Consider the following 25625-nt stretch of genomic DNA (forward strand, 5'->3'; position numbering starts at 1 on the left):
GCCGGAGATCACCCAGTAAGTTGATGGCAGAGCCAAGATCCAAACTGGGATCCTCCAATTCCCAGCCAGCACTTCATCCCTTAGCCAAAAGCTTTTAAAGAAATGTTCAGCGGTCTAGGCCCGTCTGGCTTTAAATAGAGCAGCTCTGCCATTATTATTTCTTATATAATGAAGTGCTGCTGGAGGAGGGGAAAAAAAATGTTTGAAACCACAGCCTGAGGCTGTACTGCCTGGATTCTAACCAATGGTTCTTGACTCTCTCCTGCCAGGCTCCTTTGTAAAGAAGGCTTTTGTTTCCTGCGGATATCCTTGGTTAATTATTTTTAAATAAATAATTACGTAGCCTCTGGTAGGGGAGAAGCTTCCCCGTGACCCATATTTGACCATCAAAGGGCTGGCCTTCTCCCTTCAGCCAAATTAAATAGGCCAACTCCAGAGACTGTTTGACTTGAGACTGAATCGATGATGGGGACAGGCTGGGAGGTGAAAACACACCTGACTCCCAGCGTTATCACCACTCTCTCAGGAGCAGTGCAGCTTGGAGAGGTAAATAGCTGATCAGGGAGACAGAGAAAGCAGGAGAAAAACAGGTTGAAGCCTAGTTCCTCAATAAAGGAAAAAATAAGAGGGCAGTGGCCAGGTCTCTCTCCAAAGTTGTTGCCAGGGCAAAGCAGCAGTGATTCTGCCAGAGAAGGGAAAGGGATTTTCATTCAATATTTAGAATCTGCCTGAAGTTGTTTAGAATTCTAGAATCTTAGGGCAAATATCTTGGGGGTCCATCCTTAACCCAGCTCCTTCCCTCCAGCATCCTCACCCATAGTTGCCATTTATTTTGCATTATGTTTGTGGCTTAGGAGCTTTATAGATGTTATCTCTAACCAAAAATAGCCCTGTAAGGGAAGTATTCTCTTCATTTTACAGGAGGAAACTGAGGCACAGAAAGGGGAAGTGGTTTTCCCAAGATTGCACATGTATTATGTGCAAAGTAGCATTTGAATTTGAGTTTGTCTAACTCCAGAGCCCACAGTCTTCCCACTACTCCTTCATATTAGAAAATGTTTCTTTTATTGATTCAAAGATCTGCCTTCCTCTTTTCCACTGGACCTAGTTCTGCCCTCTGAGCTCACAAGGTTCAAATGTCTTTCTTCTTCTATTTAACAACACTTGTGGCTGTTGGAAGCAGCCGCTGGGAACCTGGTGGTGAGCACAAGCAGAGAAAAGAACCAAATTCAATCCAACAGGCTTGAGCAGAGGGTGGCAAGCAGGAGACTGAGGGGCTGAAGACAGGTGCAGAGGAAGATGGACAGGACTGGGTAGGGGTGTGGGTTTGGAGGTATGGAAGCCTTTTCTTCTTTTAACTTCCTGGCTCTGTCCCTCCCCAAATTGCAGTGCCTCAAACCAATAACCACCAAATTCCTACTGTCAACACCACCTCCACTAGCAGCCCTTGAATCACAGGATGGAAAAACAACCGATAGAAAAAAGCCTATGGAAAAAGCATCAAGCCACTTCATAGTCAAACAAATTGTTCTTGAAGGTCAGAACCCTGTGCTGGAGTTTGTTTTTCCCCAGCTCTCTTAAGCTCTAGGTCACATCAGCCTTAGGAAATATCCTTATGAGATCCAAGGAGAACTGGCTTGGGTCTCTCTTTTGGCAAGTTTCATCTTAGGGAAGGCTGCTGGCTGTGGCAGCTTGCCTGGCCCCTGGAAGGTGGGGTTCCAGCGGGGGCAGGAGGCAGGACAGGGGGCAAGCAGACTAGCAGAATCAGTGATTAGTTACCATTTGCCTTGGGAGATTGGCCAAAAGAAGGGCAGCCAAATAGTTGGTCTACTTCTCCAAGTGACCCCACATCCAAGGCATTTGGTCTTCCTCTTTGCAGGTAAGCATGGGGTCCCCCAAACCCTGTTATCAAATCCAAAGTGAGAAACGGGGACATTGTCTTTCCATGCTTTGAGCTTAGGGTGAGATGATTCCAGCTTCCCCAGCCTCCTCCATGGCTGTTTCATGGGCACATCGAGCAAGACTTTGCTTCTATAAACTTGACCCATGGTTCTCTGGCCTTCTTCAGATGCCTGGTCCCTGTTCGGCATCTTCTTTTTTTGAGAAGAGACCTTAGTTTTGGTTCCTGAGCAAGAGGGAGGGTCAGAGCAGTGAGGCTGTAAATAGACTGTGGTTCTCCCCTCCTTGCAGACCAAACTGCAGTGGTTTACTAAGCATCCACACCCCACCTGTATGTGCTGCCTGCCCCACCTCCCAGCAGACACCTACCCCTGTGCCCTGGGAGTCAGCCAAATGGGACTCCAGCAAGGAATGTGAGTTCCAGAGCCAAAGACTCCCAGCTGCAGCTCCATCCCTGTTCTGTTCTGCCCATGTCCCCTGGCCTCTTGGGTTCTGCCAGAAGACGTATGCATTTTGCTATGGCTTTACAAGGGTCACTAGCAAGTTCCTTTTTCTTTGTAAAATGGGTCTACTCATACTTTGCAGTTCACAGAGCCTACAGATGCCAGGGAAATTTTTCTAGAAGGCATTTTGAAGAATAAAAGAAATACTCCAGCCAGGAAGAGAAGGCCAATCTGGACCCCCATGTCCTAAAGGAGCCATGCTAAAGCAACAAGCAAAATTCATTCATTTGTTCACTTGAACAGCTATTAATGGAGCGGCTACTAAGTACAGCAATGAACAAAAGCAGATGCTAGTGCCCTGCCCTCGTGGAGCTTACATACTAGATTTAGAGTGGAGGCCATGCAGCCTGCCACCTTTGCCCTAAAGAAAGATGGCCAGTATTTCTTGTGGGTGGATAGGGGAGGACAAGGCAATTTTGTTTTGTTGTCATCCACCCTTGAAAACAAGGGGAGCCAAGTCTGTGTTCCAGGGCTCTGTGCCACTAATGTTCCCTATTGGGTTTGCATTGTTTTGCAGGAGTGCGCTACAGCCAGCAGGGAAACAATGAGGTCACTTCCTCCTCAACAATCAGTCACCATGGCAACAGCGCTATGGTGACCAGCCAGTCAGTTTTACAGCAAGTCTCCCCAGCCAGCCTGGACCCGGGCCACAATCTCCTCTCACCTGATGGTAAAATGGTGAGTACACCTGGGCCATTGTAGCTCTGGAGCTGATAAGATAAGAGGCAAAACAAACACAACTTCTCACAAGGCCTGCCTCAAACAATGAGCCATTGTAGCCCCACAGGGAAAAATGGGGGCTGCCCGAAGTTGGAATGGAGAGGTAGAGCTGGTGACCCAACCTTTGGCGGGTGGAAGAGGTGTTCGGTTTGAACCCAGCCAATAAATCTGACAGAGCCCTGCTCTAATTTTATTGATTGAATGCCTCATAAAGGAGCAAACCAGGTGGGACACTGTTTGTTTTGGGGCTGCCAATGACATTTGTGTTGATAAAATGTTCATTCATCCCACCCCTACCCCAAGGCCTCCAAAACCATTTTTTTTTTAACCCAGGGCGTCCCACTTTGAAACAAGCCCCTTCTTCCTCTTCACCACCTCCTTGGTGCTTGGAGAGTCATTAATAAGACAGTATTTAGTGGATGACAGGAGGTGGGGAAAGGCCTCGTGAACTGGGGATTTGAAGGACACTGGATGCTTTGTCAGTGAAGATCACAGAACAAAATGGCAAGTGGAGGTGGGGCGATACTCAGGAGTGAGTGAGAAACACTGTCTTTGAAGTAACAATGACGTGGGTTCAAATCCCAGCCCCAGCACTTAATAGCTATATAGCCTTGTGCATGTCCCTGAACTACCATAGGTCTCTTTTCCTCATCCATAAAATGAGGATAATAACAACAGAGTCACTGGGGGAATAAATGTGGTGACGTGTGAAATACCCTGCACAATGTTTGGCATAGTAAATATTTAAAAAATGGCAGAATTGCTGTTGTTAAGATTAAGTTAATGTCGACGTTATTTTCCTTAAAACAAGTTTTCTATGTCTGTAACCACAGCCCCATAACCAGTTGTAAGTTTAGCACCCTTGTTGAGAAATTTGCATTTCGAATTTTCAAGGTCCTAATCTTCCTCTAGCCATCCAAGCACCAGGGAGAGTGGTTTATGAGGGAACAGAGCATTAGGACACTAGTTAAGGGTCGGAAGTGGAAAACTGTTCTTTGGGTCATGCTCTGTGTTTCAGGGGAGGGAGGGGCTGCAGGTTCCCACTTCCACGCTGAAGGTGGAGCTGCCCACATCCTCTTGAAGTGTCTGACCCAAAGGCAGGTGGGGGCTGGAGGCAGGGAGGAGCGGGAGCAGATGCCATTTTGGACTTGACGTGTGTGCTTTGTGGACAACACGGGGGTGGTGAGTCACAGCTGACCCAGTCCCTGGCTCCCTGGTGGAAAAACAAAGTATAGTTTCTTAAGGGAGAGCTGGCCTGGCCAACCCTATTTTCAGGGCACCTGTGTGGCCCTCCCTGGCGGTGATCTCTACTGACAGAAGTGAAAGGGCACACCCGTGGGAAGTATTTTGCAGCCCCTCTGCCCTCCCTTCATCCCCTAAGAAAGTTTATTCTTCATGAAGAACAGTTTGTTAACAAGAGTCACTTTGAGATCCAAACAAGTTGGGGCTAAGACTCACCCAGGCTTCTGAAGAAGGGGGCTGGTTGAGGAAGCTTGACTTCTTAATGGATAAAATCTTCTGTGCCCCAGCTGTTGCTGCTTGGAGGGCCTTGGAGTTTCTCTGTGAAGTCCCCTGCCTGTTCTTCTAGGAGGCAACCTGCCTCACCCAGCCAGGTGGCTCCAAACTCAGCGCATAGACATGCCTTTTTCTTCCTGCTCTGCTCATCAGTGCCCTAGACCATCCGTATATTTACTGGATTGATGACTGACTGAGACAGTGCACCCTAATGTTAGCAAACACCTGGAGGCTTGTTTGTGGTGACCAGCTTTTCACTCATCTCCAACACCTTGGCTCATATGCCGTGTCATCATCCCTGGGTGCCCAAATTCAAGAGTTTGTTCTCTGTTAATATCTAACAAGTCGATTACAGATCTTGATCCCCCAAGGCAAGAGCAGAGTATACTTAAAAAGGAAAGCAGGCAAGGGCACCGCACAGTCCTGTGTTCAAGTCTTGGCTTTGTCATTTACCAGCAGTAGGGTGGATGAATCACTGAACCTCAGTTTCCTTATCTGTAAAATGGGGGATACTGATGCCTATGTCATATGGCTGGGGAGAGGATTGATTGTAGCTCTGTGTTCTTTGGGTAAGCCCTGTAAGAGGAATGACAGTCTCTGTGTGCTGTATTTTAGCAGGACATGCCTTTCAAATCTTCCCCCAGAGACTGGTTTTGGAAATAATGGTGATCCATTTGAGCTCTCTGTTGCATGGTCTGCCCTCCACCCCTGTGCCCAAATGGCAGGCACTGACAAAAAGTGGGCCAGGTTTAGATTGCAGTCTGTGCATGTTGAACATGTTATTTAAAAAAACAAGTTAATAAAAAAGAAGCATATACTGGATCTTTCTGCAGTATCAAAGCAATATAGCCTGAAGATGGAAAGCTCAGGCATTGGAGGCAGACAGCCTGCTTTCAATCCCAGCTATTCCACTTGGGTACATTCCTCACCTTCTCTAAACATCAGTTTTCTTGCTGCAAAATAGGGATAATAATATCAACCTCAGAGGTTGTAGGCATGTAAAGCACAAAGCATATTGAAGGGACTGTAAATGGCGGCTTTTATATTCTTAAAGCTCTCCAAATTAGCATGTAAGGCTCATCACCAATATCCTTGGCAACCCCCTGAGTTCATCAGTCCTAGAGGCAAACAGACAATAATGGTTGCATTTTAGGGTGAGAAGTACCTGGACCATTGGTACTTGACCCCCAAACATAGTAAATGTGTGGGATTTAAACCGTGGCAAACCAGGGTTTAAATTCTGGGCTCCCCACTTGCTAGTCTCTCAGCTTTTCTGAAGATCAGTTTCTTAATCTGTAACCCAGGGGCAATAATATTGCTTGCCCTGCTTGTGTCATTATCTATTAAGGATGATCAGTGAAAGCACTTTGAAAACTCTTAAGTTATACACACAAAAGTTGTTTTTATCATTGTTCATAGGGTCACCATTAAGACCAAACACCAAAACTGGCAGAGAGATTACTGTTACTTCCTTAACTTTTTTCGCTTGACCATACTACCCAAAAGATTCAGTCTGAAGGCAGGTTACTGATTTTTTTTTTTTTAACGACTCTGACATTTTGAAAAACAAGTCCAGCAGTCCGGCTGGTTCTCTCTTGTTTGATGTGGTCAGAATTCCTTTATGGTCATGTGACCCCTAACTCATTTCTTGATTCTAGTTTTGAAAACACAAACAGACCTGTTTGGTTTTTTTTCTTTCTTCCTTTTTCAAATTAACCTTGGAAGCCGTGGGGTTGACCAGAAGGGCAGGCAGGAGATAAGAGCGTCTTACCTGGTATGAGACCTATAATCTGAGAGACACTGAGTGATGGAAGACCAAGGAAGGGTTGCTGAAGCACCCTAACCCTAAATCACTTGTAGGGGTTCCTGATGCCATCAGGAGTATCTGGGTCAATTCAGAATGAGGGGGAAAGTCCTTTCCTAAAAATAATTTTTAAAATTAGTTGAAAACCATAAATAGTAGACTACTTTACATTGAAAAAAAAGTGTGTGAGTGTAAAACAGATGGCTCCCTTAAATTCATGGGGAAACGTTGGAAACATTTCTGTTAACATCGGAATCAAAACAGTAGTACTGTTTAATACTATTCAGAAAGTTCAAACCAATGCAATAGGACATGTAGATGTACTAGATTAGCAAGGAAGAGACCTATTATTATTATATGCTTGTGATGCGATCATATACTTAGAAAAATGAAGAGCATCAATGAGGAAAAGACACTATTAAGAATAAATAAAATAATTCAATGAAGTGGCCACTTATGAAGTAATTTTTTTAAAACTCAGCTTTCCCATACTAATCAGTCATTAAAATAAAGTGGTCGTTAAAATAAAATGATGGAACTGAATGGGGTACCTGGGGAGCCCGAGGATTGCGGCCTTATCATTGCAACATCAGCTCCTTGATAAAACAAATTTTGTTTTAGTGCATAGTGACAAGATTTGGAAAAAGTAGAAAAACCCAAAAATAGCTGGATTTATGGGATCTTGCTCAACCCTTAGTAGTCATTGCAGGTTGGGGGTGTCCACTGTCATACAACAGGTAAGAACTTGGGTTCTGGAGTCAGACAGACCTGGGTTGGAATACCTGCTCTACCATTTACTAGTCTCTTAGGCAAGAGACATATCTACTCGGAGCCTTGGTTTTCTCATCTGTGAAATGAGGGCGACAGTGGTTTCTACCTCCTAGGACTGTAGTGAGGTTTGTGAGTTAATGTCTGAAGAGCACTTAGTAAGAGCTTCCCTGTGCTCCTGCCTGGGCCCTAATCTGCTCTTACTACCAAATTGCAGGGCATTTCTTCAGTTCTTATTTTTAGCAATCACATACCTTTAGCATCAATAATACAGTAGGCAGAGAATAGAACAAGGGATACATCCAAAGTGAACAAGTGACAGACACATAATATACATGGTAGAAGAAATAAGCAGGCTAGTAACTCAACAATAGTCAACAAAGATAAGCACCACGAGGGCAGGGATTATTATCTATTTTACTTACTGCTATATCCTTAGCACCCAGAAACTGCCTGTCCCACAGTAGGTGCTTAATAATTAATTGTTACCGAGTGAGTGGGTGAATGAATGAATGAATTAGCAAATGCTCTCTGAGTAGCTGTGCCAAGAAATGAAGTCTTGTTGTTTGTGGAACTGCTCTTTGCAGCTCCAGTTCTGCTCATGCTGCTCTTGCTTTTTTCTCTCCAGCAGATATCAGTCTCAGGAGGAGGTTTGCCCCCTGTCAGTACCTTGACGAATATCCACAGCCTGTCCCACCACAATCCCCAGCAATCTCAAAACCTCATCATGACCCCCCTCTCTGGAGTCATGGCCATTGCACAAAGTAAGCTCTGTTCTTGGTCTGAAAACTCGGGGGCAGGGAGAGGAACGGGAAGTGGGTCAATGTGGTATAAAAGGACTATAGAACTTCAAACTCAAACACAACTTGTAGATTTGATTTAATTTCTTTAGTCCCTTATCTCTTGCCTCAACAATATTTGGATTGTTTGGCCTAAAGCAAGAGAAAACTATGGAATGGATTCAAATCCTAGTCATAGCTTACCAGCTGTGCATCTTTCATCAAATTGTTTTGGATTAAATTTCCTCATCTTTAATATGGGTGGTTGAGGTGATCAAATGACTGTCTACACACATGCTTGCAAAGTGAGAAAGCATGAGTATGTATAATATTGTAGCTTATACCTCTGACTAGTGTTCATTGCTATCCCTAAGTATGTGGCAACTTTTCCAGCAGGTTGTGCTGGTGATTCTTTGGGTGGCTGAAGATGCAGCAAGACATGATGGGCTTCCTTCTAAATGGAGACTTTTGTGTGGTCCTAAGGGAGACCTCCTTGGCTGGTAGTGAAAATACATTGAGAGGGAACCTTGAGGTCACGTGGGCATCCATCCATTGTCGCATCTCTGAGCCTTGAGAGCTTTGAGGAGAATAGATTGTTGATGCACGTGTCTGAAGAAGGCAGATGGGTCAGGTCCTTCCAGCTCCAGGGCTCGTATTCCACTGTGAGCCTGTGCCCTGTCACAGACGGGCCATTTCAGAGCATGGGAAGGGTGAAGCAGGCTGCCGTTGTGGAAGCTTCTCAGGGAGTTATCACGTTGATGAGTATTCAGCATATTTTCAGCTGCATCATGACAGATCATTGTTTCTCAAAATGATTGTTGTGACCCTTGGAAGGGTTCCTGAGACGTCTCGGGAGAGATCTAAGTGTGGCACATTGGCCGTTTCTTTTTCTTTCAACCCTGTAATGCCCTGTTGTTTTCTACCTTGTGCCCATGTTGACAGCCTCTGTTTCTCCTTTTTCTTTCCTTCCCCTTTCCTTCCCTCCCATCTCCCTAAATCAGCTCTAGCCAGGGTAGGAACTCTGATCACTTCTGAAGAGGGTGACTTATGTGCCCTTTGAGGACAAAACAGGGCGTGGCCCATAGGAGGCACTCAATACAAGCTGATTGAATGGGTCTGCGTGGCTCTGCCCTTAGCTGCTCAGAAACTGACATACACTCTGCATTTATTTATTGCAGAGGGAAAATGGGGTTGGAGAAGGCTTTGGTGGGCTCCAAAATAAAAAGTTATTTTAGATTTACTGCTTTTTCACTGGACTTTCTCCAAGAATGTGATATCCATGCTAATACCAGGGTTTGCAGTGAGAATGAGATAGGATACCCGAAGCCAACTTGCTTGCCTTATAGAAGATCCCACTTACCTTCTTTCCTCCCATTTCAAGCCTTGGCTGACATACACAATTATTTCTGTTTTCAGGCACTATCTGAACTAAAATGTTCCCTGGAGCTATTCCATCTTCTTCAATTTTGTTCCTCCTAATTTCCTTCATCCAGAGTTCTCTACCTTCTCACAATGATCCTACTGGAGAGTATATTATGTCAGAGTATACATTGACCTTAGAAGGATGTGTGTGTGTGTATGTGTGTTTTATGTGTCTCTGTGTGTGTGTGTGTCTATGCATTTGGGGTGAAAGAGCATGAAGAATGGTGAGGATCACCATATGACTTTGTCAAGACACAGTGGTCCCACCCTATAGAGTGGCAGGATGAAGATTTGGTTGCAGACATCCTCATTTAACCAACTCATGCCCTTTCGGGTACCTGGGCCCTCAGGACTGCAAAAGTGATAGCAACATACTTGGCAGGGTCATTTCCCCATTCTCCACTTGTCTACCAGATGGATTACATGCTTCTTCATGGTCCACTTATTAAGCAGGAACCAGTGCCCAGCAAACAGATTAAAAAGACCAAGAGCCATACGCTATGGGTGCTACAATGGTAAAAGTTGTCACAGAATGTTTTGAAAATAAGATTCCTGGGCTTTACTGCCAAAGGTTCTGGCTCATTAAGTCTTGGCTGGGGCCCAGGAATGTATATTTCTTAAAGAGCTCCCCCAGGTAATTCTGAAGACTACGCAGATTTCAGAACTGTGCCCTCGAATGTCATCCACTCTAGACAAGGCTAATTTGCTTTTCTGGGCAGAGATTTCTCAAAAAGAGCAGTGACCATGGGCTCCTGGGAAAGCAGGAAATCCATGGGTCTTCCTGGGGAACTGAGATCCTAAGGAGGAGGAAGGAAAGGGAAACAGCATATCAAGGTATCAGGTGAGACACTGGCTTGGGGAGAAGCTGAGTGCCCTGGGGAGTTGGAGATGGTGCTTTCTGAGGATGATCAGAGGATCCAGTCCTCCCACCTCCACCCAGGAGAACCAGGAGGGGGAGTATTCCCCCTTGGCTTCTGCTCAGGGGCTCACCTTTTAGGTTTCTGGTAATCATATCTGCTAAAGCTCTGAGTAGACAATTGTTGAGAGCTTTGTGCTATCTCCCTTGAGAACTTCCATACAAATCTGCTTATGAACCCCTCTCTTTTTCAGTAAAAGCTCTCTAAGTGTTCCTTCCACATTCACCTAAAATAGACCTTTTTTCCTTATTTCTTTTCTACCGCTTTCTTTCCCCCACCTCCCAGAAAGCAAAACCAAGGGAGCATTGGCTCCAGGAAAGAGGGGGGGTTGTCTTCCCTCCTTATCCTCTTGAGCCCCCTCCCACCCTGCCTCACCTGTCTTCCCCAAAGTCCCGCCCAGGGAGCAGAGGGAGGGTGGTACCAGGGGACCCAGTTCTTGCAGTGCTGGCCCTGGTTCTGCAGAGGCCTCAGGATACAGACAGCACAGAGCCACCCAGGGCCTCGTGCACCCAGAGCAGAATGATGGCAGCACCCACTGAAACTGTCAAGGGCCAATCTTTAACTTACTACCTTCTCTTTCTAGTACCTGGTCCTTTCAGTGTCACCTGCCCTGTGCTACCAGAAAAGACTATGCCCATTCATCAGTAGAAAGACTGGCTGAGTTCCAGCATTTCTCCCTCTCTCTGCTACAGTCAAGAGAGTGAGCCCCTGACCTCTGGGTCTTTGCACAGTCCACTAAATGGACTGCGGAGGGTTTTTTATTTTTAATCAAAATGTGGGTCCCTACACACCACTGCCTCCCACTGGACAGACAGATCTGGACAACATTCCTTGCCTTAGAAGGGACAACTTTAGCTCTGCCCTGAGAGTGCCAGGATAAGTCTCTCCCATTGACTTAGGAATGGAGTGGGCGAGGAAAGCCAACTTTCCCTGGGCCTTGGTAACCTCAAGGTAGCAAAGTTCGGTAGGTCACAGGATAACTTTGGGAGATTCTCAGGCCTCAGTCAGATCTGTTTAAAACCTGTCTCCATCCACAACTCACTGAGGGATTTCAGCAAATCTCTTTAATCTCCCTAAGCCTCAGTTTCCTTCTCTGTAAAGTGGGTCTGTAATGTTGGTTCCCATGCACACTCTTACGTAACAGGCTCAGCCCAGTGCCTGGCCCAAAGCAGGGGCTCAGTCAATAATAGTTCTCACCCTTTTATCCTCTCCTTATCCCTGAAGCCATCTCTGATCTTTCCCTCTTGCTCCCACAGGTCTCAACACCTCCCAAGCACAGAGCGTCCCTGTCATCAACAGTGTGGCTGGCAGCCTGGCAGCCCTGCAGCCCGTCCAGTTCTCCCAGCAGCTACACAGCCCTCACCAGCAGCCCCTCATGCAGCAGAGCCCAGGCAGCCACATGGCCCAGCAGCCCTTCATGGCTGCGGTGACTCAGCTGCAGAACTCACACAGTAAGGACACGTGCATATCGGGAGTTGGGGAATGGAGCGCGAGGGCCCGCCGCATCCACCTGACTTCTTCCGCTCTGGGTCTGAACTGCCTTTGGTCGCTTTTCCCTAACTATTACCAGCTAGGACAGTTTCTCAAGCCTAACTCATGTGTGTGGCTATGCCTTTTCAAGTCTCCTCCTCTACCCCCAAGATTCCCAAAGGGGAAGACAGCTTTGGCTTCCATGATAGAGAGCAGAATAGGTTATATGGAAACACATTTCTAATTCAGGCACCGATGAAGGGTATGAGCAATCAGCCACAGCACCTTTTCCCAGTGAGCCTCAACTCAGCCTAAGAATCCTTTTCAATCCAACATTCCAAGCAGAGCTGGCATGTAATTTGAAACCTGTTTGCTTTCCCTGAAATAGAAAAATCTTCCAGAGTCCCTGTGCTCTCTAATCAACACAGCCCAAACATCTCTCAAGAACCCATGAGCACAGTTTGAAAACACCACCCACACATCATCCTGGGCAAGAAAGATTAGAATTTCTGCCTCTAGTCCCAGAGACTGTTTCCCACGTCCAATTTCTATCCCTTACATCTATCTTTCAACCCTTTTATTTCCCACCCCTGCCCAATCCCTGTATCTCTGCTCCCTGTCCTGAGCCCCAGGCCCCCCTGTCCTCCAGTCAGGTCTAGCTCAAGCTCCTGGGCTCCAAGTTTGGGGAAGCATCATGGAAAGGATGGCTTCCCTGCTTTAGGCACAGCCTCAGAGAAACTCCTGAGAAGTCTGTGAAATAAAGTGCTAGTCTTGAAGTCAGACAGATCTGGGTTTATATCCAGGCTATATAACCATTGGGAGATTACTTAGCCACTCAGAGCCTCAATTTCTTCATCCATAAAATGGAAATAATATACATACAGGGCCATAGGAAGATGAAATAAAAACAGGTGTGAACTGCTGTTTTATGCACATGAAGAGTTATGGAAATGCAAATGATTACTAAGGAACTTGTAGGGCAGGGATGGAGGAGGGGTTTGAGTTTCTCCCTGGCTGCCCTGGGCAGAGAGAGCTGTGGCTCTGAGGGAGAACAGCCAGATTCAGCCGTCTTCTGTCCTTGGGGTTAGATCCCTACCCGAGCCTGCAGAGCTGGTTTCTGAGCACCATCTCACATTCTGATCACATTTTCGTGGCTTTTAAAAATCTGCCACAGCCTGTAGCAGAGTTTGGCACCACGTGTACCCCACTTCCTCCCGGATCCTAGCTCACGCACTCCACTTGCCCCCATCCCCTCTCCTGGGCAGGCTTCCTTTCTGGTCAGGCCTGGGTGGGGCACTCAGAAAGTGGTCATCAGTGGCCTGTGGACTGCTGAGGCCCAGCAGGCCTGGCTGGCCGGGAGGACATAGACTCTGGGGTCCTGGGCTAGGAAATAACCAGCCTCCCTGCACAGGCAGGGCAAGGCAAGGTGGCAGGCAGTGACCTTCACCCCCGTTCCTTACTTGGGGGACTCCTTGGTAGGCTCTGAGTTCTAGGAACGGCCAAGCATCTGCATGCTTTCATTAGGTGGTCATGTGACTCAGACTTTACATGAATTATATGAATAACTACTGTGAGTCAAAAGGTTTCAGACTTGCTGGACAAGTACCAGAAAAACTAAAAAATAAGTCTCATGCCTCTGAAGGTTTTCTTGAGCATCTAGTCTCCTTTTGTCTATCATCTTTCACATTTCTGTGATGTCATAAGACTATGATGTCATTTTAGTGCAAACTGGAACACCCCAGAAATTATACAGTTAATTACATCCATGTCTCATTACAATTACTAATCAATCTGTAACTGCTAGCACGAGACCTGGGTTTGAGTCATGGCAGAAACAGTAAGCATGTGTGCTGGCTAGCTACTTCATGTTTCTAGCTACTGAGACCTGTTTTTGGCTTAAAATCTCAGATAGACCACATTTGCCCAAGGATCACTTTCTTGATGCCCTGGCATCTAATATTTTACTGAAAGGCAGGAGAACAGGAGTGGTCCTAAGTACCACTACATACTAGGCACTGGACAAGACCATTTATTTGGTATAAAGGACTTTACATGTGACCTCCTCTAATCTTACAACAGATCTCATTCCCATTTTACAGGTGAGGAAACTGAGGTTAAGTAACTTGATTAAGAAGCCCATTCCTTTTACCACATCATACATCCTTGCCAAATATACCCACTACCACCAGCACCCCCTTTTATCTGCCTGGGGAAACAGATCTATGGCATGAGTTGAAGGATCTGTAGATGTATGTGCATCTGTGTGGTCTCCACCTTGATTTTTTCTTCACTCTGTCTCACCAGTGTATACACACAAGCAGGAGCCCCCCCAGTATTCCCATACCTCCCGGTTTCCATCGGCAATGGTGGTAACAGATACCAGCAGCCTCAGCACGCTCACCAACATGTCTTCCAGTAAACAGGTAAGGCCAGCAGTATGGGAGCTGGGGAATGGGGCTATGACCAGGGCTACTGACATGCAGAGGATGCGGCAAGTGTGTACTAGGTCCTTTGGAGGCTCCCTGTTATTTGTTAAAGGAATCCCTAAGGCCACAGGTCAAACAAGATGAGGCACAGGCCAGGCTAAAGGGACTTATTGCCCTCCTTTCTTCCTCCAAGGCGAGCACTAAATGAGGACTGAAATTTCATAGGGTTCAAATTTTGATAGGATTCAAAGTTTAACTGGATTACCCAGAGTCTTTAGACATTGCAATTGAGTATTTCCCTGATGGATTTATTGATGATCCATGGAAAAGATGTTTGCAAGGAGGGCTCAGGGTCTTGTCAATTTGCATGCTCTGCTAGGGGGATCCCTAAGGATCTGCCACAAGTTGCCCCCACTTAATCAATGGAGAAAGTGACTAGTGAGCCAGAGGTCCTGAAGTTGATTTCCCCAGTGGACAACCTATACTGGACCCAAACATCGTAAGCAATCATTCTTGCAATTCTGCCGACCTATGGGGATGCCCCAGTAGGCAGTCTGTCCTGTCCGGGGCTGCATTCACTTGGTGTTTTCATTAAGAAACTTCTGTTCAACTTCCTGGTGCACTGAGAGTGGGGAATCCAGAGGCTTAATCACTGTTTCAGTCAATGACTAATTCCCACCTCTGCATAGAGGTGATGGGGTTATAATAACGACCAATGGTGAGGTTCTCCGCTGCAGCTTGGACAGCTGGACTGCAATGGGACACCGAGTTAGAAAACAGGACAAGGTATCTGAGCACTGATGATGATTCCAGAATAACACAATAGGACCTTTTAGTAGCTGGGGTCTGGGCAGTGTGGGAACCGTTTGGCCTTTATTGATTACTAGATAAATAGATGACAGCCTTGAACTTCATGTCATAGGCTCTTGGCAGGGTTTGGCCTCGTTGATGGCCTTTTTTCCATCTTGGCCCTGCAAGTCACACCTCATTCACTCCCATGGGCTTCAGAGTAGGTCCTTTTGTGGGCTCAGGGTTCTGTTCTCTTGCCTCTATCTGCCCCCAGTCCTACGGTGTAGTGGAGCAGGTATGTTCTTTTTCTGGTTCTGCCATCTGCTGGTTGACCTTGGCCTCCCTGAGCCTCTGTTTCTTCATCTGTAAAACGAAAGTCGTAACATCTCCTTGTTCTGAGGATTCAGTGAAGTTGCATAGATTAAGGGCCTGGCACATCTTGGGTACTGAAACACACACACAACCTGGGCAGCAGGCTCTGGATTTGGCAGTGGAGGGAGAGATGTGTGGGACCTGCCTTGCCACTCTTCTCTCACCCAAGGGAAGATGAAAGGACAACCCCCGTTGCCATGCCCTTCAACTCCCGTGCAATTTCCCACTCTTTGTAGTGAGCAGGGAAAACATTTATCTGTGCTCACAAATCTCAATCAGGGGTGCAGCCAGGCGCAGCAGCCCTCCTTGGGAATACCTTCTCCTTTGAAAGGTTTATCAATCCATCTGCCACTTGGTCAGCCCTAGACGGGCGTGTGATTAATTATTCCTGTCTTTCCCAAGTTGACTTTGATGCTTGCTTATTGAAATAAGTACTCTGAATTCAGGAAATGGTCTCTTAATCAAAATACTTCAAGATGCTCCCTGAGATGCTGCACCAGCCCCCGAGTGGCTTCTCCCCTCCCTGGACAGAGTGGCCAGTCAACCTTGAAGTTTCCTGAACAGCCCTCTAGAACACCGTGAGGTTTTCTCCATATCCCCAGACTTTTCAGGAGTCTGGCAATAGACTCATTTTTGGAATTATGATAAGGATGATGATGATACTTAATAAGCGTAAAAAATATTCATGTATCACTTTACAGTTTATACTTCTCATGAACATTACCTCATCATTTTTCTCTTTATTGTAATCTCCTAAGTAGTACAAAGAAGTAAACTGAGGTTCAGAGATGGGGAGTGACCAGCCCTAGGTCACACAGTAGATAAATTCTGGAGCTGGACTTCCAGATTTTAGTCTTTGACTCCAAATCCTGGACTCTTTCCACTAAACAATATTTGTCTTCCAATACCCATCTTTAAAACATCCCTGGTAATTGCTGCTCCTGCTGTCTTTCGTGGTGTGTGACAAAAGTAAAAATTGTGCCCAAAGTTTTCTTATCAGGAAACTTTCTTCCTACAAACTGTCAGAGAAGGAGGAAATGGGCAAGGCAGAATATGGTAAAATGAGGGTAAAGGTGCTGCCTCCTGACAGCAGAAGGGATCCGAGGTAGAGGAAGTTTGTACAAACTATTCCTTAGGCAAAGGGCCAGAAGTGAGCTCCTAAAGAGATACAGAGCAACTCTGCTTTTTTATTGTTTTAAAGTCTTATTTTTCACAAGGGGTTTTAAGACCATCACTAGGTATCAGGGGCCCACAGGGTATAAGAAGAGGAGGATTCCTTGGTCAAATGTATTGGATGAACTGCTGTATTAAACAAAGTTAACGCCTCAGGGCAGGGCTTCTCAGAATCTTCCCCATGCTAACGTGCTCATAGAACGGGGCAAAATGGTGCGTGATGCTCTGGTCCAAGGACAGCTCCTGGGAAATGCTGTTTTAGAGGAATCATAGGATGGTAGGAAAAGCAGACAGACCTGGCTAATCCCAGCTCCACTGCTCCCCTGCCATATGAACTTGAGCAGTTATTTAAGACTCATGAGGCTCAGTTACTTCTTCTGTAAACCAGGAAAACCCCATTCCCCAACTAACAGGATATTCGAAGTGCTTAACTGAGTGCCTGATGTATTCAAACGTTCAAAGTGGCAGCTCCCTGTTCTTCCTTTCTGGCTGTGGTCCTGCAGGAGATGGCCGTCTCCCCACCGCCACCCACTCCTTCAAAATTTATCTCAATCCTTGGTCTACCTGTGGTCAAGAAATTTCTGACAATAACATTTCTCAGGGTTAGGACTATCTTTCTAGCAGGTCCTGCCTCTTGGGCCCGGGCTCCATCCCTGGTCCCCATTCTCCCTCTGACACACAAACACCCTCTCACCACCCCTAGGAAAAGAGCAAACAGTTCAGGAGCCTCTCGAAGCACCCAAGCCCTTTGTGCTTAGCCAATTGTCTGGGCTGTCATAGATATTCAGTAAATAGGAATGAATCAATGAATGAATGAATGCACAAACTTGTGTTTTTTTAGTATCTTCCATTTGCCAAGCAGCACTCCAGGAGCTTTTCCAACTTAAACCTTTCCTGGCTAATCCTCCCACCATCTTGTAAGGTAATATTTTTATGCGTGTTTTGCAGAGGAGGAAACTAGGTTTCCGAGATGGGGAGGGTTCTGCCAGGGTTGCACAGATGATAAATTCTGGAGCTGAGCCTCCAGACTTTAGTCTTCTTGCTCCAAATTCTAAGCTCATTCCATTCAACAGCACTCACCTTCCAATAACCATTTTTAAGCACCCATAATAACAACCTAAGGTCATGCAGGTATAAGGCTAAAACCAGGATTTGAACTTGACTCTGTCTAATCCTGGTACTTCCCATTGTCAGGAGACATGCCCCAGAGACCTTGTGGATCACTTTTCAGGAACCTCACGCAGGGAATTTCTTGCCCTGCAGCTACTCCCATCTGTCCTTTCTAGAGCTCCTGTCTCCTCCTCCTCTTTAACCCTTGGGTGTCAGCAGTTTGCTGTGTAAGTGGACCCATGCCCGAACTCCTGAAAGACAGCGCCCTGCCAGTCTGGAAACACAGACCACAGTAAGCACTGACCTCGGTTAGAACAAGTGTGGGCAGGCTGGGAGCAGACTCCTGTTTCCACAACTCTCCCCACTGCTGCTTCACTTCCTCGTTTATAGGGAGGTCAAGAGAGGGCCCCCAGAGCAGCCGCTAGTCAGAAGTGCTGACAAGAAGGAGGTGGGCAGCCTGGACACAAGTCCCCTGCAACTGGCTCCCTCCCTCCCGGCCGTCCCCAATGGGCAATGGAGCAGTGTGCCTGGTGGTTCGGAGCACCAACTTTGGATTTAGGCAGATCTGGGCTCAAGATTCTACTACATTCTACCTGTGTGACCTCAGGAAAGTATGCTAGCCTCTCTGAGCCTCAGTTTCCTCGCCTGTAAAACAAGGATGATGATACCTCTTTCATTTGATGAGACTTTTGAAACGATTAAATGCTTTAAAACTTGTAAAACATGGAAGCTGGGTCATATTTGGCCTCCCCTGCTGGCAACCTGAGTGTCTCTAGAACTTTGAAAGATTGTTAAATGGCGAAGGGTATTTATTTCCCCCTTGTTGTCCCAGTCAGAAAGTGGAAGAAGGCAATCTTATACAGTGGTCAAGAAAACAAGCTTTGCTGTTGTGAGACCTTGGGCAAGTTGCACATAACCTCTCTGGGCCTCAGTTTCCTCACCTGTAAATTGGAATTATAATCTTTACTTTAAATTAATAGAGCTATGATTGCTCTAACATAAATTGATAATAGAAGTGAGCTGTCTATACTCACTGTCTCCGTTCCCTCACCGTTGATTCTCTCTTGAGGCCACTCTGAATTGGCTTTGTCCTCACCCCTCCACTGACCCCTCTCTGTCCAGCTCACTAACACCTCCATGTTGCTAAATCCAGTGGTTACTTTTCCATCTTTATCCTTGACACAGCCCATCACTCCCTCATTGTTTCACTTGGATTTTAGGACACTGCACATTCCTTGCTCACATTTCTACCACAGTGGCCACTGCTTCTCAGTCTCCTTAGCTCATCTCATCTTCCCAAACTGTGCACATTGGAGGGACCCCGGGCTCATTCTTTGGGCCTCTTCTCTTCTGTGCTCACTTCTGGGTGATCCCTTCCAATCCCATAGCTTTGGATCAAATGTACATACCGAGAGCTCCTAAAATTCTGTCTCCAATACAGACCTCTCCCCTGAATGCCCATTCACGAGTCCAGTGCATCTGACATGGATGCAGCCATGCATATTTAGCTGATGAGCCTCTCTTGCCTGGAATAGGAACTCTTCATTTTGCCCCAATTTCTCCCTCCAAATTGCTTCCTCCCTGAGCATCTCCATTTGAGAAAATGCCACCAGTTGTTCAGGTGAGAAACTTAAGAGAAAACTTGATGCGTCTCTCAGCACCCCACATTTGGTCCATCAATAAGTTCTGCTCAGGTAGAAATGTGAGCAAGGAATGTGCAGTGTCCTAAAATCCAAGTGAAACAATGAGGGAGTGATGGGCTGTGTCAAGGATAAAGATGGAAAAGTAACCACTGGATTTAGCAACATGAAGGTGTTAGTGAGCTGGACAGAGAGGGGTCAGTGGAGGGGTGAGGACAAAGCCAATCCAGAGTGGCCTCAAGAGAGAATCAACGGTGAGGGAATGGAGACAGTGAGTATAGACAGCTCACTTCTATTATCAACTTATGTTACAGCAATCATAGCTCTATTAATTTAAAGTAAAGATTATAATTCCAATTTACAGGTGAGGAAACTGAGGCCCAGAGAGGTTATGTGCAACTTGCCCAAGGTCTCACAACAGCAAAGCTTGTTTTCTTGACCACTGTATAAGATTGCCTTCTTCTACTTTCTGACTGGGACAACAAGGGGGAAATAAATACCCTTCGCCATTTAAAAATCTTTCAAAGTTCTAGAGACACTCAGGTTGCCAGCAGGGGAGGCCAAATATGACCCAGCTTCCATGTTTTACAAGTTTTAAAGCATTTAATCGTTTCAAAAGTCTCATCAAATGAAAGAGGTATCATCATCCTTGTTTTACAGGTGAGGAAACTGAGGCTCAGAGAGGCTAGCATACTTCCCTGAGGTCACACAGGTAGAATGTAGTAGAATCTTGAGCCCGGATCTGCCTAAATCCAAAGTTGGTGTTCCGAACCACCAGGCACACTGTTCCATCGCCCAGTGGGGACGGCCTATAAAGGCCCTGTGTGATCTGACATTGCCGGCATGTCCATTCTCACCTCCTCCTCCCCATCCTTCACTCACTCGGCTTCAGCCAGACCAGAACTGATGCCCACCTCAGGGCTTTTGCAATTGTGGGATCTTCTGACTCTCATTTTCACCTGCTTCTTGCTCTTTCATTTCATTCAGCTCAAATGTCACCACCTCAAAGAGGCTTCCCATGTTCTCCCTTCCTACATTATTCCCTTTTCTCTCAAGTCACTCGAACCTCTTACCTAAGGTTTTGTTTTATTTCTCTATTTTTCCTTGGTTTACTTGTTTATTGTTCAAAATCTCCAGTAGGATTTAAGTTCCATGAGAACATAGACGGGGACTTCTTTTCACAGCTGCGTCCTCAGTGACTAAAAAAAATGCTAAGCCATGGTAGGCACTTAAAAATTAGTTAAATAAATGAATGATAATTACCCACCTTAAAGGGTTGATGAAGAATTGAATGCAATCATGTGTAAAGGCGCAAGCATGGTGCCTGGCACGCAGTAGGACCTCAATAAATGTCAGCTATGACGATTATGTGATGGAACCTCTTAGAATCAGGACATCTTTAGCAATCCCTGAAGCTCTCATGCCTTTCACAAGGCGGGCATCACAGTCACTCATAGATCCTGTGGGCAAAGCCCTGGTGGAGCTGGGAATGCTAGTCCTCCGGCTCTGAGGACTACAGCACACTCCTTATCAGATGTTTGTGTTTAGACTCTGAAGGGCGCAAATAACTCTAGTTCCTTTGACAACATTTAGGGCTCTGCCCCCATTTTATTATGTGAGCAAACATTTGATAGCTGGGAAGCCCATCCCTAATGACAGGTCATAGAATCTCACTGGCGTCTCCTTATCTGCCCTTCTTGTTTGCTCTTCTATTGAAACCTGCAAGGTCACAAGCCGCTTTCTGTCTCCTCCACCTGAAATCTGAAAATGGGAAAAAGGCTGACAGTGGGAAGTAAAAAGACTCGAGAGTGGGGGCGGGCAGAGGGAGGAAGAGGAGACAAAGGGTATCAGAGGACCCTGGCCAAGCCCTAAAGAATTTAAAAGGGCCAGAAACCTGTCTTCTCCCTGGAATGCACAGCTCAATCTCCCTCCCAGGGGAGGACTCAAGAAGCCTGATGCACTCGGGAGCATTGTGCAGTGGAGTAGTAATAATAACAATTACGGCAGGCACTGGGCATAGATCAGCTCATCTAATCCCCACAACAACCTCCATGCACTAGGTTTTCTCATTATCTCATTTTACAAGTGAAGAAACTGAGGCACAGAGAGAGTAATTGACCAGGAGCACAAAGCCAGTAGAAGGCTCTTAACGTCAGAGCATAATAGAAAGGACACATGCTTGGAGGCCACCCGGAACTGGATTGAATCTCTAGCTCCAGACTCGTGTAGTTTTGAAACACTGGACAATTCACTAACTCTGTTTGAGCCTTGTTTTCCTAATTTGTAAAATGGGGATAATGGTAGCTTCATAGAAGGTAATGGTTAGGAGCACTGCTTAATGAGATAATAGTGGAATAATAGGCCTGTAGTAGTAGTAATTGTAGATGATGTGTGTGTGTGTGTGAGAGAGAGAGAGAGAGAGAGAGAGAGAGAGAGAGAGAGGGAGAGAGAGAGAGAGAGAGAGAGGAAGCCTGGAGTGAACCAGCCTATGGGCCAAAAGGCAGAACCTTCCCGTTAGATGCCAGCCAAACAAAAGGGAAGGAGCAGACAGAGGGAAAAACAAAGAACTCCCCAGAAGGAAAAAGGAGAGTAATGATGTTGAATAGCAGTTGAAGTAAATGAGGCCAATGGCCCTAGAAAGGGAGGCTGCCCTGGGGTGGGTCTCATGGCTCCTCTTGGAGGGCTTCTCCCACTTTTCTGGGGTCTCCTGTGCCTGGCCCTCCACGAAGCGTGGCCTCAGAGGCCTGCAGTGCTTGGGTCCTTCCCCTAGTCCTCCAAGTCTGCTTCAGGACCAACGCTGCAGAACTAAGCACGCACGAGGTCCCCGGGCTCCACCCCAGCCCTTTACTGGTCAATTTGGGTGCTGGCAGCCTTGGAGAAGCCAAACTAATGGCCCGTGTCGCTGCCAAAAACCCACAGCTGAGCCCTTTTTCCTTCTCTCTCTGCAGTGTCCTCTTCAAGCCTGGTGATGCCCACACATCACTTACTTTTTGCTTAGCAACAAGGACACTATTTTCCACACCATCGCCCTCCAGCTGCTGTCATGGAGAAGCCCGGTGACCTGACAGGCACCCGAGAACGGTCCCTGCTCACCTGACGTCCTGCTGGTGCCTCGGACAATCTGCTCTCAGGCGGTCCAGCCCGAAGCCCAGCCTTCCTTCTATGCAGTATTGTCATGATGCCTCTCCCAAGATGTCAAGTATTCCCGTCTGTCCTAGAGGTGGGAGACAAGAAACCGGGGAAGAGTAAGACAGAAAGCTGTAGTCGTCTACATTATGCTCTTTCATCGAACAAACTGATGAGAAAACTTGAATCTGTTACTGAAGCGAGGAGAGGAGGACCTGTGCTATTGAACTGAGCCAAACACACTGTAAATATTGGCAGACTCCCGTCCCCCACTCCTGTCCCCAAATGATCGTGAGATTTCTTTTAAAGAAGTAAATTTGTCCAATGGGTGTAAACTGCAAACTGCTGTAATTAAGTGCAATTTCCCCTCTGCTTCCTCTCCCCTCTGCCCTGTATATAATACCAAAGTGTCTATTAGTTTTCTTTGTAAAGGTCAGAGTTGAAATTTCGAAGTGATTTGCCCCCTCTCTCTTCCCCCATGGAGAAATACTCCAAGTCAGAAGCTGAGTCCCTTGCCCCCTCCCTGGGCCGGGACCCACAGCGTGGCAGTATATTTTGGACTGACTGCCAGCTAACTCAAATCTCCTGATGTTAAGACACACCTCTGGATCCCTGGAGGGGCTTGAACACAGGGTTAGAGTAATATCCTAGCTTCCTGGGTGGTTAGGGGTTCAGCCAGTGCACCCCCAAAATACCCCAGGTTGGAAAGCTGGCTGTTTATAGCAAAAGAAAAAGCTGCCCTTTCAGAAAGTCTCCTATTAAAACAATTTATTTTATCACTGTCCAGAGCCTCCTATTTCTGTCTCTGATACTTCCCCAGCCACGGTTCTACCAAGAACCCCTGCCCACTAGTCTCCTTGGAATTTTCCACTTACTCTGCTAGGATCACAAAGTCTGGGGGTGGAGAGAAGCAATGGCCGTCACTTGCTATCACGTTCACAGGCCTTTGTGTTGGCTTTACATCTAATCCAGGTAAGGGAGATTTTACTCTCTCGGTTGGACTCCACAAGTCCCTTGGGATCTGGCCAGAGCAGAAGCCAATACTCTTTTTCCCCAAAAAAGAGTAAAGCAAAAGGGCCAAGTTTTGGTCACTTGTGGTTACAGGAACAGATAAAAAGCAGGAAGAATGGAAACCCTGTGGGTAACTTTCCAACCTCATTTTAAGCCTTTCCTCCCCGCCTCCCTTTCTTCTGAAGGGCTGTCATTGAGAAAATGAGCTCTGGTGGATGTTTCCTCCTGCCCAGGATTCCTTCTCTGTTTGGAATCTGAAGGTCCAAGGAGTGAGAAGCAGAAGCCAAGGCCTGGAGACTTTGCCATATAATTCAGTGTTGCTTCCTTCTTTTGCACGGCACAGGCCCTCTAGTCTGTGGTTTTTTGCTTCTGAACAGAGCAATTTCCCATGGAATGTGTAAGCCAGGGAATCTTGCTGACCAGGCCCTAAGCAACAGGTTTTGTCAAAACCGCAGTAGGGTGAAAGACGGGATTGTCAGTGACCAGGCAGATTTACTAGATACCTATTATGTGCCAAGGGCAGGGAAGAATGGATAGGGAAATGCTGACCTCCATTGGTTCCTAACTCCCTGGGATAATAAAATTTGGGGTGATGTGGCCAAGAGAAATATCATAGTTGGGTTGAGAAGGACTGGAGACAATGCCAAACACATGTCAAGAGGGGCCAAGATTCCCTTTCACTAGTCAAGGGTTGGTGAAAGATTGGTCCAGATGCCATGAAACTATGAGCTCCGGTAAGAGGGAGATGACATAGGCCTGAAGCCCTGGTCTCAATTGGAGCCCTTTATCTGGGCCTACTTTGTTTCTGAAACAGCAAGTATCCGCGTTTGGTGGATTTTAGATCTTGCTTTGTTGCAATAAACCTGAGAACCTGGAAGGTGGTATTGATCCTGGAGGTCGTCTGGGCAGAGGTATAATGAAGGGAAGGGACGGTGGGTGGGTTGAGAAGGACTAGAATCCATTTCTAGGGACACGTCTCAACCAAACCCTATTTGAACCACAAGCATATAGAAAGATGAACCTGGCAACTGAGAGCCCCCTGGGGAGATCAGCTCCTCTCCACTGGGCGGGGTAGGAGGGCCTAGGGAACACATTGGATGTGGGCCCAGGTGGAATTACCCACTATGTAGATTCATTTGCAACTAAAATCCCCATTCTTTCTTCCCAGCACCTTATGAACCAACTTTTTCCAGGGTCTCTCTTTTCCCTTTGAGCCCAGGTCAAGAGACAGATGGCTCCATTTATACCCCATCTGTCCTCATTACCTAGGGTGAGGTCTGGGGAAGGCAGATTCATTTTCACATTTTAACATGGGAAATGAAATCAGTAATAACAACTGCCTTGAAAAGTATTTAGCTTATTCCATGCTAAACAGTTGTGGAATAGTCCCTCCAAGGCACGGATAATGGAATGTTAGCTACTGAATTCAGGTGGCTAAGAATACAATAAGGAGAGTCATGGAATTTGAGCTCTTGGCTTGCAGGCTGGGGACAGGTCTTTGATATTATTTTTGGAGCCTTGATTAGAATCTCCAATTCCACCACTTAACCTCTCTCCTATGTAAAGTATGTCCTCCTGTGTAAAGTTAGGATAGTAATAGTACTTCTCGAATAAGATTGTTAAAGGAGTAAATCAGTTAATAGGTGTTAAACGCCTAGAACTGTGCCTGGTTTATAGTGAGTCCTGCTAGTGCTAGTGTTTGATTATCTCATTCCAGGCCTTTCTCATATGGTCTTCTAGGCTTGGTTGTTATTTCCGGATACCCTAATCACAGATTTATAATGGTAATTGGTAAAATGATTTTGTCTATTGCCATGATGCAAATCAAGCAGTGAACCAGAGATGAGAGTAAGGGGAAAGGCTGGACTGGGGGGCATCTTTATGTTCCTGTGGGAAAGAAGAAGATAAAATGTGATGATCTGAGAGCCTGAGACCAAAACCAGCTTTGAAGAGGAGTAGGGATCATGGAGAAGGTCTGGGAGCAAGGAAGGGTGTGGGTCAGGAAGAGGTGGGAGTTAACTCCTGCCCAAGGAAAGTTAGGGCTGATGTGTCCCCTTTGAATTAGGAATTAATTCAAACAAATGCCATCAAAATCTGCTCTGGAAAATAAGAGACTGTTGAGATTGGACTGAGCTGTTGTAGTATGCCACATTCAGGTTTTAATACTTCGAACACATCCCT

General features: G+C 46.4%; 1 protein-coding gene and 1 long non-coding RNA gene across 11 annotated transcripts in view; one reads left to right on the plus strand and one right to left on the minus strand.

Moving 5' to 3' along the window:
* Positions 1-23218, plus strand: part of HNF1B (HNF1 homeobox B) — a 51823-nt gene extending 28605 nt beyond the window's left edge. For 2 of the 10 annotated variants that reach the window (XM_037809004.1, XM_037809005.1), the window contains exons 5-7: positions 2920-3080; positions 7838-7973; positions 11584-13590. In XM_037809004.1, the coding sequence (XP_037664932.1) occupies positions 2920-3080; positions 7838-7973; positions 11584-12041 (755 nt within the window). In that variant the 3' untranslated portion in view covers positions 12042-13590. Of the gene's footprint in view, positions 1-2919; positions 3081-7837; positions 7974-11583; positions 13591-14101; positions 14221-22255 lie in introns of those variants that run through there. The other 8 variants (XM_037809002.1, XM_037809003.1, XM_037809001.1 and 5 more) reach the window with 8 other exon arrangements.
* Positions 20890-25625, minus strand: part of LOC119513624 — a 53030-nt gene continuing 48294 nt past the window's right edge. The window contains exons 2-3 of the long non-coding RNA XR_005212663.1: positions 22401-22521; positions 20890-21068 (exon numbers count right to left, since the gene is read on the minus strand). This is a non-coding gene — a long non-coding RNA (uncharacterized LOC119513624). The remainder of the gene's footprint in view (positions 21069-22400; positions 22522-25625) is intronic.

The sequence above is a fragment of the Choloepus didactylus genome, chromosome 18, assembly GCF_015220235.1.
Source record: "Choloepus didactylus isolate mChoDid1 chromosome 18, mChoDid1.pri, whole genome shotgun sequence".
NCBI lineage: Eukaryota > Metazoa > Chordata > Mammalia > Pilosa > Megalonychidae > Choloepus > Choloepus didactylus.